Source organism: Pseudorasbora parva, chromosome 3 (genome assembly GCF_024679245.1).
Source record: "Pseudorasbora parva isolate DD20220531a chromosome 3, ASM2467924v1, whole genome shotgun sequence".
NCBI classification, from domain to species: Eukaryota; Metazoa; Chordata; class Actinopteri; order Cypriniformes; family Gobionidae; genus Pseudorasbora; species Pseudorasbora parva.
The window spans coordinates 4707139-4718647 of NC_090174.1; the positions used below are offsets into that span (position 1 = coordinate 4707139).

The 11509-nt window shown below is 38.6% G+C and overlaps 1 protein-coding gene across 1 annotated transcript in view; it reads left to right on the forward strand.

Moving 5' to 3' along the window:
* Nucleotides 1-11211, forward strand: part of mapkapk5 (MAPK activated protein kinase 5) — a 39751-nt gene extending 28540 nt beyond the window's left edge. Inside the window, exons 11-14 of the mRNA XM_067437599.1 lie at nucleotides 1729-1859; nucleotides 6302-6417; nucleotides 8994-9098; nucleotides 10355-11211. Coding sequence (XP_067293700.1) covers nucleotides 1729-1859; nucleotides 6302-6417; nucleotides 8994-9098; nucleotides 10355-10449 — 447 coding nt within the window. The 3' untranslated portion in view covers nucleotides 10450-11211. The remainder of the gene's footprint in view (nucleotides 1-1728; nucleotides 1860-6301; nucleotides 6418-8993; nucleotides 9099-10354) is intronic.
* Nucleotides 11212-11509: the final 298 nt, after the last annotated feature.

Consider the following 11509-nt stretch of genomic DNA (forward strand, 5'->3'; position numbering starts at 1 on the left):
AATTTCTGATTTTTGTGGAAGCTTTGATATTTGTTTGACAGTTTTTATGTTCGGGAATCAGAACTGAAATGTTTTATTTGGGGTTTTTTTTTTTTTTTTTCAGCTCTGAATGGAATTGAGTGCATTAGTGCCTCACTTTTTCAGCAAAAGTATTTTTCCCATTCATTTCTCCCATAGGGATTTCAAAAAAAGTTTTTGTTAAAGCTACACTGTGTAAATTTTTTAGTTTACTCTTAGCTAAAAACACTTAGTTCGTTTAAAAAATATATGTGCTCATTAATTTATATTAACTTCTTTCGAGTAATAAAGTATTATCGTAAGTTTATAATATGCCATTGAAAATACATACGGGTGAGGGGTTCGAATGCCGGTCGCCATGTTGCTCCTCCATCTTGAAAGTACAGTAGCCAAAGAGGGACATACCCGTAAATTCAAGCTTCGCCTTTAGCGTTTTAACTCTCGATGGCACCGTGTTGAATGTAAAGAGGGGGGTCGCCATGTTAATCTTGGACTAAATCGGCCACAGTAGGAGTTAAACCGAAATCAGAATTGAGAGGAACAGAAACTAATATTCACTGGATGGTCAGATACCTTTACACCGCTAGATGGGGAAAATATCACACAGTGTAGCTTTAAAGCGTTATACTTTGAACTGATTTAACCAGCTATGAGGTGAATCAAAACATTAAAAAGCGAAAGCAAAAAAGTATTAGAAAATCAGACAAGGCTATAAGACTGTGCTTTAGTGATTTAAGAACTACAATCCCATGAAGCATTGCAAACAGCATGATCGAATTAAAAACGATGGAGAAATATAAAACTGCATTTAAAAATGTTTATTATATTCATATAAACAATATAGTTTAAGGTTTGTTGCAAAATGTGCATATTTATTGAAATATTTAAGTATTTTGAAAGTGTAGGGAGACATTCGCAATGCTTCATGGGAGTGGGCGGAGCTAAAGAGACATTTTAGCTTGTTTTGACTCTGTGCATTTCTGTGCAGCATCATGGGTAATGTAGTTTTTTTACCCTGAATTCCACCGTTAAACATGATTATTTTAAAACTATATTGAAATGTTACGGGCTGATGGATCAACAGCAGCAAATGCCACCGATTACCAACCTTGTAGCACAGTAGGGCTGTCTTTAAATCAAAGACAATTTCCCTATGGAGAAAACGAACAGAGTTTTTACTTCTGGTACCCGACTGTTGTGCTCTATCGCGCAATGTGTGTTTACGCATGTTACTGGTATTCCCAAACGTTGCTTTGTCATTTGTTACATTTACATTTATTTATATAGAGCTTCATGCAACACATATTGTTTCAAAGCAGGTTCACAGAAATAAACAGGAAAATTCATCAGTTCATGAGTTATAAAACAAATTCAGTTTCATCTCTACAGCAGACAGTAGTGCAACATTGGCACTGTTATCGAACTGAACAAGAATCAACACTAACTTGAGCATAGTTCATCAACTATGAAACTATTCAATTCAGCAATAAAGCAGCTCTACAGATGACAATAGTCTCATTATTCTAAAAAAAAATATATATATATGTGCCTCACCGTGCAGCAGAGCAAGAGATTAAAATCTGAACTGAATTTATTCTGAATCATTGAACAAAGCAGTGCAATGCATCATAATACACTGATGCACTACTTGTATGCATGCTGCTGCTGTATGTGCATAATAAATATATTAGTTATTTTTTTTTCATTCAGGCAGTTGTGGCTGGAATCCAACAGGCACATGCTGAGCAACTGGCCAACATGAGGATACAAGACCTCAATCTCAGTCTAAAGCCACTCAACTCTGTCAACAACCCCATTTTGAGAAAGAGAAAACTACTTGGGTGAGTCTTTCCTGTTCAGTTAATCCTGACAGTGGTTTTTATTAACCTGCTAACCCCCAAATTCTGTCATTAATTTCTCACCCTCATGTCGTTTCCAAACCAATAGGATTTAAATTCTTCAGAACACAAATTTAGATATTTTTAATGAAACTTGAGAGATTTTTGTCTCTCCACTGAAAGTCCACGCAACCGAAACACTGGCACTTCATAAGGTTCAAAAAGAGATTATAAAATAAATCCATATTGTGAATCATCTTCTGAGACACCATCACTTTATGAGATGAACAGATTTAATTTAGACTTTTATTCACATATAAATATTGATCAGTGAATAATATTTACAACATCCATATTTGGTCAGGGAAGCTGAACCATGAGAACCAATGAGGTTTGTTCTTGCGTGTCAAGAAAGTACAATTGAGCTTCTGGTTATGTTCGCTGATAAAATTAAAATAGCATGGGTGTGACAAGATTAGGGCTGTCAACGAATATTCTACATTCAAATATATATATTCGAATAGTTTTTAAAAAAACGAATTTCGAAGGTGAATTTATTTTCGAATACAATTTTTTTTTTTTTTAAAGCGGAAAAATCCCCCCCGGTAGTAGAGGCGTGGCTGTCTGCTTGGCGAGTGAGCGCGCGCCTGAGGGTTCAGGGACAGGTCACAGCAGGAGTCGCACTGTCACTGCTGAAAGTGGACCAAGCGGCAACCTCCCGCGATCTCTCTTGAAGCCAATACGGAAGTAATGTAAACTGCAATTCCTCAACTGGCCACTAGGGACAGGCTCCAGAAGGGAGCAGAATCTCATTGAGCCCCATGTTAAAATTCTCAACTTTAAAGCAGAAAAAAACATGTTTACAGCCTGGTACATATTGTGGTTTTGGCTTATAAGGCTAATTTTGATCTTCATGACAACTCTGAGGGGGTGAATTTTTTTATAACTCATTCTTTTACGTTATATAAAGCCTTAAGGTTCTGCATAATTAAGGGCGTGGTTAAAAGTGGATGGCCATTTATCCGCTGTCTATAGTTATTGCGTCACCTCAGCTCCGCGCACATCCCGCCTTTTTGCCCATTTTCTGTTATCCGGGAGTGACACGCGTTGACTCGCTCACAAGATGGCAACGCCCAGCTCGCCCATACTTTAAGCTTCAGAACGGCTTATCAGAATCCTATGGGTGACGTCACGGACACTACGTCCATATTTTTTTACAGTCTATGAAGTGGACGCGTCTTGCAGGGAAGATGGCAGAAAGTGTAGAGCCCAACTCGACCGCAGCAGAGAAAGAGATTTTAACTCCATAATCTAAAAAGCCATGTCTGGAAGTACGTTGGATTTTGGTCGGTAGGAGGTAAAATTGTTGAGCCGCGAGATAGTTATATGCAAGCTATGTAAAATACTGTTAGCATACCATGCCTCATTTTATTTAACGTTAAACAGAAACATTACTAAATTGTAGGCTACTGTACTGACTGAAGAGATATTGCATGAATCAAGGATAAATGCACTGCTTCCACTGGTGTGATTATTTACCATGTCAAGGAAAAAGCTCCATGTTTAGCACAGCACAGCTCGCTCGGAGCGCTCAATATGCTGTAAAACTTCAATTAATATTATTAATATTTGTTTCAATCACTGAATGAAGCCTGCTATATTTGGGACGAGTCGCGAGTCTCGCGACCTTAAATTGCTTGCACAAAACTCTTGATCAGCACTCAGAGTTTGTTCATTTAAACCGTTATCCGCAGTAAGGGCGAGAGAGAGAGAGGTCTGCGATCTTGGCCATTAGTTAATTTATATATAATAATTATAAGCATCGCTACAACTTCTAAAAGTGACCAGCAGTGTTTTAGCAAACATTTATGTAACAAATTATTCACGTTTTGGTGTGTTTGTGTGTCAGATAGCGCGGGACAGCTTTTCACCTCCACAAGAAGTCTCATCACATCCCCTATAAAATACACTTCCAGTGGAGGGACACATCCATAGGTGTAATTTGCAGGTGGGACATGTCCCCACCACTTTTTGAAACTTTTGCTGCACGGATGAACCTAACTAGGCAAGGCAAGGCAAGTTTATTTATATAGCACATTTCATACCCAATGGCAATTCAAAGTGCTTTACATAGAAAGGAATTAAAATAGGGCTAAAAAATGCATAAGAAAAAGAATACAATGTAAAGAGAATTAAAAGTAATAAAATGATGATAACCAAAGAAAAGAACAGGTAAACTAAAACAGTTATAAAAAATTATTTAAAAAATGATGCATAGATAAGGAGCGATCAGTCGGACGTACAGTGGCTCAGTGCTCATTCAGTGAATGCACAGCTAAACAGATGTGTTTTGAGTCTGGATTTGAATGTGGCTACTGTTGGAGCACATCTGATCTGTTCAGGAAGCTGGTTCCAACTACGGCTGGCATGATAGCTAAAGGCAGACTCTCCTTGTTTTGATTGAACTCTTGGTATTTCTAACTGACTTGATCCTGCTGATCTGAGTGATCTGTTGGGTTTGTATTTAATCAGCATATCTGTGATGTATTGAGGTCCTAGGTCATTGAGTGATTTATAAACAAGTAATAGTACTTTAAAATCGATTCTAAATGTAACTGGAAGCCAGTGTAGAGACCTGAGGACTGGTGTGATATGGTCATATTTTCTGGTTCTGCTCACAATCCTGGCAGCAGCGTTCTGTATGAGCTGCAGCTGTCTAATGGTCTTTTTGGGAAGGCCAGTGAGAAGGCCATTACAATAGTCCACCCTACTGGTGATGAAAGCGTGAACCAGTTTCTCTAAGTCTTGCCTGGAGACAAAACATCTAATCCTTGCAATATTTTTCAGATGATAGTATGCTGATTTAGTTATTGCTTTGACATGACTACTGAAACTCAGATCTGACTCCAAAATTACACCAAGATTCCTGACTTGATTTTTTGTTATCAGACCTTTAGCCTCAAGATACGCGTTCACCTTGAGAATTTCATCTTTGTTTCCAAATGTAATGATTTCAGTTTTGTCTTTGTTTAACTGAAGATAGTTTTGGCACATCCAGTTGTTAACTTCATCAATGCATTTGCACAGCGAGTCAATGGGGCTGTAGTCATTAGGTGATAGTGCTAAGTAGAGCTGGGTGTCGTCAGCATAGCTGTGGTAAGCAATATTGTTCTTTTTCATTATTTGGCTCAGTGGCAGCATATACAGGTTAAACAGGAGAGGTGCTAGAATTGACCCTTGTGGGACTCCGCATGTCATGGACGTCCACTCAGACTTATGGTCTCCTATACTCACATAATAACCTCTCCCTTCTAAGTATGATCTGAACCATCTGAGGACCATCCCAGAAAGCCCGACCCAGTTTTCCAGCCTGTCTAGAAGTATGTTGTGGTCAACAGTGTCAAATGCAGCACTAATACAAACAAAACATCTCTGGATAACTAGAAGAGCTTAATTTCATCCGTTTGTTAAATAAGAGACGATCTGGCGCTCGTCGCTGTTATCAGTGCTGCAGATTTCTCTCGCGGCTCGTGCATACTGTGCAGTCTTCACACAGACGAGCGCTTTAATCTAACGCTTAACACCGTTGCAGAGACTTTCTATTTGTTCCGGTGAAATCACGAAACAAAATGCACAAAAACTGTCCCTGCTCTTGATGTACAGCCACTAATGATATTCGGGTTTGATGAGAAAAAAAATACGACGGCAGATTAGAATCGAGAACTTCTGACAAGTTTAACAAAGGACCATTAGTGAACTAGACCATTAGGGATTACAAGCAAAGTTTGCGAATCTATGCCTTTATTCACGTAAAAAATATTGGCACTAACGCTCTATTGTGTTTAGATGCAAGAATTAAACGAGATCTATATCAATAAATTAGCTATTGAATTGATTTCTGCACATCTTAATACAATTTTTTTCTCAAATCGTTATTGTACATTGTATTAGCAATGCTAACCCTCCCCCATACACACACTGCTCTAACACGATCACATGTGAATGAGTATCAATAGTACGAGTGTGCAATCTTTTTTACATTTGTGTTCATCTTCAGAACACAAATCTGAGAGATGTGTCCAGTGGCGTAACTTTGTTTTAAAAAGTGGGTGGGACCGTCTCACGAAAATGCGTATAAATAGTATGAGTCTGCAATCTCGTGGTCTGTATTCGTCAAAATTAGTTTTGTCGTGCATGCTACGCAGTTTTTCGCGTGCATATGATACACACATGATACAAGTTACGCCACTGGACACATCTCTCAGATTTCATAATAAATATCTTCATTTGTGTTCTGAAGATGAACCCTTACGGGTTTGGAGTGATATGAGGGCGAGTGATGAGAGAATTTTAGTTTTTGTGTGAATTAATCGTTATTGTACATTGTAATTAACCCTTTAACAGCATTCACTTATAGATACATGCTTAATTTCTGCCTCATACAGCACCAAACCTAGTGATGAACTTTTCATCAATGATCCAGAGAATGAGGCAGAGGACACCAACGTGGCTCTGGAAAAGTTAAGGGATGTAATCGCACAGTGCATCTTACCACAGGCTGGTACGTATGAACACACTGCATACACACTCACTTCTGAGGCTGGACACTGTTTTCATTGAAGCACACACACACACACACGCGTCACTCGCACACAGAAAGTGTAGTTCACGCTGCGCACACACAAGCATTCAGGAGCACAAAAACTTATCAAATAACTGTTAAGTTTACCATTCTGGTCAAATGTGTCCCTGGATCACAAAACCAGTAATAAGTCTCACTTGTGGTAATAGCCAACAATACATTGCATGGGTCAAAATTATCCATTTTTCTATTATGCCAAAAGTCATTAGGATATAAAGTAAAGATGATGTTCCATGAAAATATTTTGTAAATTTCTTACCATTAATATATCAAAAATTGGGTACCGAACTCAGTGCTTTTGAGGGCACTCCACTCTGAGTCATGTCATAAACACACAGAAACTCAAAGGTCTTCCTGGCAACCCGTCAAAAAATAAAAGTTTGGTTTAACATGAGATCATAATTTGTTCGATTTATATAGCGCTTTTCAAGGCACTCAAAGCGCTTTACATTGAAGGGGGGAATCTCCTCAACCACCACCAATGTGCAGCATCCACCTGGATGATGCGACGGCAGCCATATTGCGCCAGAACGCTCACCACACACCAGCTGATTGGTGGAGAGGAGACCGAGTGATGAAGCCAATCAGGAGAGAGGGATTATTAGTAGGCCATGATGGACAGGGGCCAATGGGCAAATTTGGCCAGGATGCCGGGGTTACACCCCTACTCTTTTTCCGAAAGACATCCGGGGATTTTTAACGACCACGGAGAGTCAGGACCTCGGTTTAACGTCTCATCCGAAGGACGGGTATCCGAATATAAGGACGGGTATCCGAATATCACTGTTGTACAGTAGAATTTAGGCCCCGTCCACACAGATCCGGCGTTTTAGGAGCATGCATCCGATATTTTTCGAAACCGGGTCCCAAAGTGGATAAATCTGAAAACGATCATCTTCCGTTTTCGAGTGTACAGCGAATCCGTATATTTTCTGAAACGGTGACGTCATCACACTACGTCCAGCACGGTGAAAGAGTAAAAGAGATACAACTACGGGCATTGGGCATGTGCACATCAATATCACGTCATTTAATTACCGCATCTGCATTATTGTAAGGGTAGGTTTAGGGTAGGTGTAGGCATTAATAAAACACATCTGTTAAGTAGCAAATGCATTTGTTATTTTATTGTGAGATTTTGCCTCACCTCCGACCCCTGCTAGCCCCAACTCTTCTTCTCCGTTTTGAGTGTATTTCTGCGGCAGAATTACAGCGCCACACACTGCCTGGCATGCAAACTACATCGTTTTTAGTCAGTTTTTGTAATCTCGTGTGGACGCAGATATTTCTTGAAACGAGAAAAAAAAAAGATCGGATTGGGAAAGCGCTGGCTTCGTGTGGACGGGGCCTTAGAGACATCTCAGTGTAATAATAATACTAACACTAATTTAATAATTATAAACTATCAAATCATTATTTTTTAAGTAATATATATAAATTTTTCTTCCATGTTTTAATTTGAACAGTATGAAGCTCAGTTGTGCAGCTTTGTTTGACAAAGTTTCATTAAAATAAAAGATAAATGAATGTTTTGTCTTCATTTGATTACCAGAAAATACACATCACCGAATTTGTGGGAAATCTTTTGATAGAAATTGAATTGAAAAAATATATATTATGAATTCAATTAAGTGGCTTTAGCCTACTATTTACTGGTAAATATTACAGTGAACAAACATCAGAAACGATGGCAGACCAAGGCAGCTCTGGCATAATCTCAATAACACTATAAATGACTTACAGTTTCTGCACAGTTATTGATGTATCGCTTTACATACAGAAAAATGGTAACGGTGAACGGTACCCAACCCTAGCAGTAGTAGTAATATTCATTGGTAAGGACTTCATTTGGACAACTTTAAAGGAGATTTTCTCAAAAAAAAATTTGCACCCTATATTGTCCTATCCTAACAAATGATCCTAGCTTATTTATTCAGCTTTCAGGTGATGTATAAATCTCAATTTCAGAAAATTGACTCTTATGACCAGTGTTCCAGGGTCACAAATATTGCTCTGCAAATATTAATTACAGATTTAAGTTCAACATTCAAAAGACAGGTAAAACTCATCTCTTCCATGAGCACTTAATCTTATCACAAAAAAGAAGAAAAAAACTCTTCCTCCTCTATTTCTCTTTTCTTCTTCCCTTTTCTGGTTTTTGCTACTCTGAGCGGTATACAAATCTTGGTATTTGGGGCACTTTTTGCGTTTCTTTGCCTCTTCTAGACAGATCGCTTCCTGTACTCCTGAGTTGTAAGTCGCTTTGGATAAAAGCGTCTGCTAAATGCATAAATGTAAATGTAAGTTGTCAGTGCTGGCAAATGACCATGGTATAATCGGGATAATCCACTGCTTGTTGTGCATTATGCCCTTCACATCATATATTAGTGACTTTAAGCTGCCGTGTTAACACAGCCTAGTCGACCAGGTGGTTTCAAACAACCGACTATGAAGTATTATTTTATGTACTTATGATATCTTTGTTGTTTTTACAGGTGACAATGAGGATGAAAAGTTAAATGAAGTTATGCATGAAGCGTGGCGCTTCAATCGAGACTGCAAGCTTCTCAGAGATGGATTGCAAGGGTTAAGCTGGGATGGTAGGTGTACTAGAATACCACCAGTACTTTTTACAATAAACTGAAATTGTGAGCACTCCTATCAATAGCTTTCATTTGTATTATTAATATAAAAAAAAATTGTAGATTCAGGTAAGAGGTCGTAGGGTTTGGTTTGCAGCATCAGAGCAGATCTGTCCTCTCAAAATCTTAGTTGCATTGTGTTTTACTTTATATATGAGCCCTTTAAAGGTAAAATATCCAAAAACTACTAGGCCAGTGTTATATATTTTGTTCAGTTGAGTCCCTACAATATCCCAAATGTTTCCAATTATTTGTAAATTGTGAGAAAATTGCTATTTTAACTAAAGACCGGGACGTGTCAGGATAGCGTTTGAGCGAGTCGCCTGTCAATTGCGTCATATCTGCCTCACCCTCGGTTTCGGCTTTTATTTGGCAGGAGCGCTTTACTCTTAGCAGTGTGAACAACTGAACGCACGGAGTAACGTCATAACATCGTTTTAAACACACTTAAATGTATCTAATATGATAAACAGAGCTGCATTACCTCATAATCATAACCGGAAGAGCGGATCAGTGCAGGCGCCCGGCGACTGTGTCCCGTCCCAGCATAATAAAAGTCCCGGTATTCGTCAGGCGGGTATTTGTTTAACAATCGCTCCAGCAGCTGTGCTCAGCTCCACAACACTCGGTCCTGCTCTGCTTCACTACAGTAACGTTAATAACCAATCGCTCCAGCGGCCGTGCTCAGCTCCACAACACTCGGTCCTGCTCTGCTTCACTACAGTAACGTTAATAACCAATCGCTCCAGCGGCCGTGCTCAGCTCCACAACACTCGGTCCTGCTCTGCTTTACACTACAGTAACGTTAATAACCGCATGCATGAACGTGATTTCTGCCCGAGTCCTATTTTCCACCGGCTGTGATGAGAAGACCACATCTCCCAAGATGCTGCGCTCACACTTTGCGTCATCAATCTACGCATTTGTTTTGAATAGGCGCCCTCCAGTGGACGGAAAGTTGCATAGTGCACCTTTAAGTGTTAATGATGCTTTTTCTTTGTCATTGTGAATTGGTTGTGAAGGAAGTGCTTGGAAATGTGAACAAAGATGAAAACTGATCAAACGCCTAACCAATACTTGGCAATGAGGAAATGAATGATTTGATTCCATTTTATTTGCGTCCTTGACTGATCTCAAAGGCCATGATCATTTCTGTATGAGTTGACCGATCAATCAAGCACAGCTCCAATCTGTTACCGGTTTTTCCTTTACAGGTAGATCGTTTTCAGAAAAAGTTGATCGCCTCAAGCTGGCTGAAATTGTCAAACAGGCCATTGAAGAAAAGACAAATTTACAAGACTCCCAATAGCAAGTGCTGAAATTTTACTCTTTTGTACCGTTCGTTATAATTGTCATTATGCATATGATTGCAAAGCATCTTTTTGTATTAAATTGCAGACCTTTTTCCATGGTCATGCTGTAGTCTGTTGTATATCTCTAGCTGAAACCAAGTGGATGTTGGTATGATTTGTTTTCACTACAGACTGCAGTAAAGAAATGTGTTTTAAAAATTGCAGCGTTTTCATTTCTGGGGAAATAGAAATGGAAGGGATCGCACATAATGCTGTCTATATTAGATTCTTCTTAAGTATGTAAATAAGATCATAGTATGATTTTAAATGTAATATGCTAAATTGATGTAATGCACAGTTTGGGAAACAATTACATAATGTTATTAAATATATTTTGTATATTGCATATCTGAAAAACTTTTTTTTGTTACAAAATCACAAAAAAACATATGCAGCATTGATGGGGCCAAATAAAATGGTGCAAAAATTATTAAAAATGTATTTCCTATTATGTTTAACTGAATATGGCTCATACTGAATGTTATGGTAAATATAACTGCAAGCAGCAATTATCAGGGCCATGGCCAGAAAGGAACGGTGACATGTAAGCATGGCTGGGAGCTTCAGGAAAAACTGCAAAAGCAGCATTATTGGAAATTTCATCATAAGGTGGCGCTGTCTCAACTTTTTGAGTACTTTCATGGCATGATGCCGAAGTCATACTGAGTTTTGTAACGATATGCCAATGTGTTTATAAAATATAGCAATATCCAAAACCATTTTCAGTTCCAGCTTTGGGTCTTGTTTTTGTCATTTTGTAATTAAAATGACAGCCATGTTTTACAAGGTTCACTAAGATCCAACAGAGACACAGATACCACATGTCACGATTCGATTTCGATTCACAAGACCAATGTGTGCTGAGACCAAGACAACACCAGCACTCATTAAATTCATAAAGAGAGATCCACATTATCACCTGGAAAATGACAGAACTTATAATAAATAAAATTAGAATAAGACACTATACATAGAGCTGTTACCAATTTTTCAAAGAATGAAATCATTAACAACAAA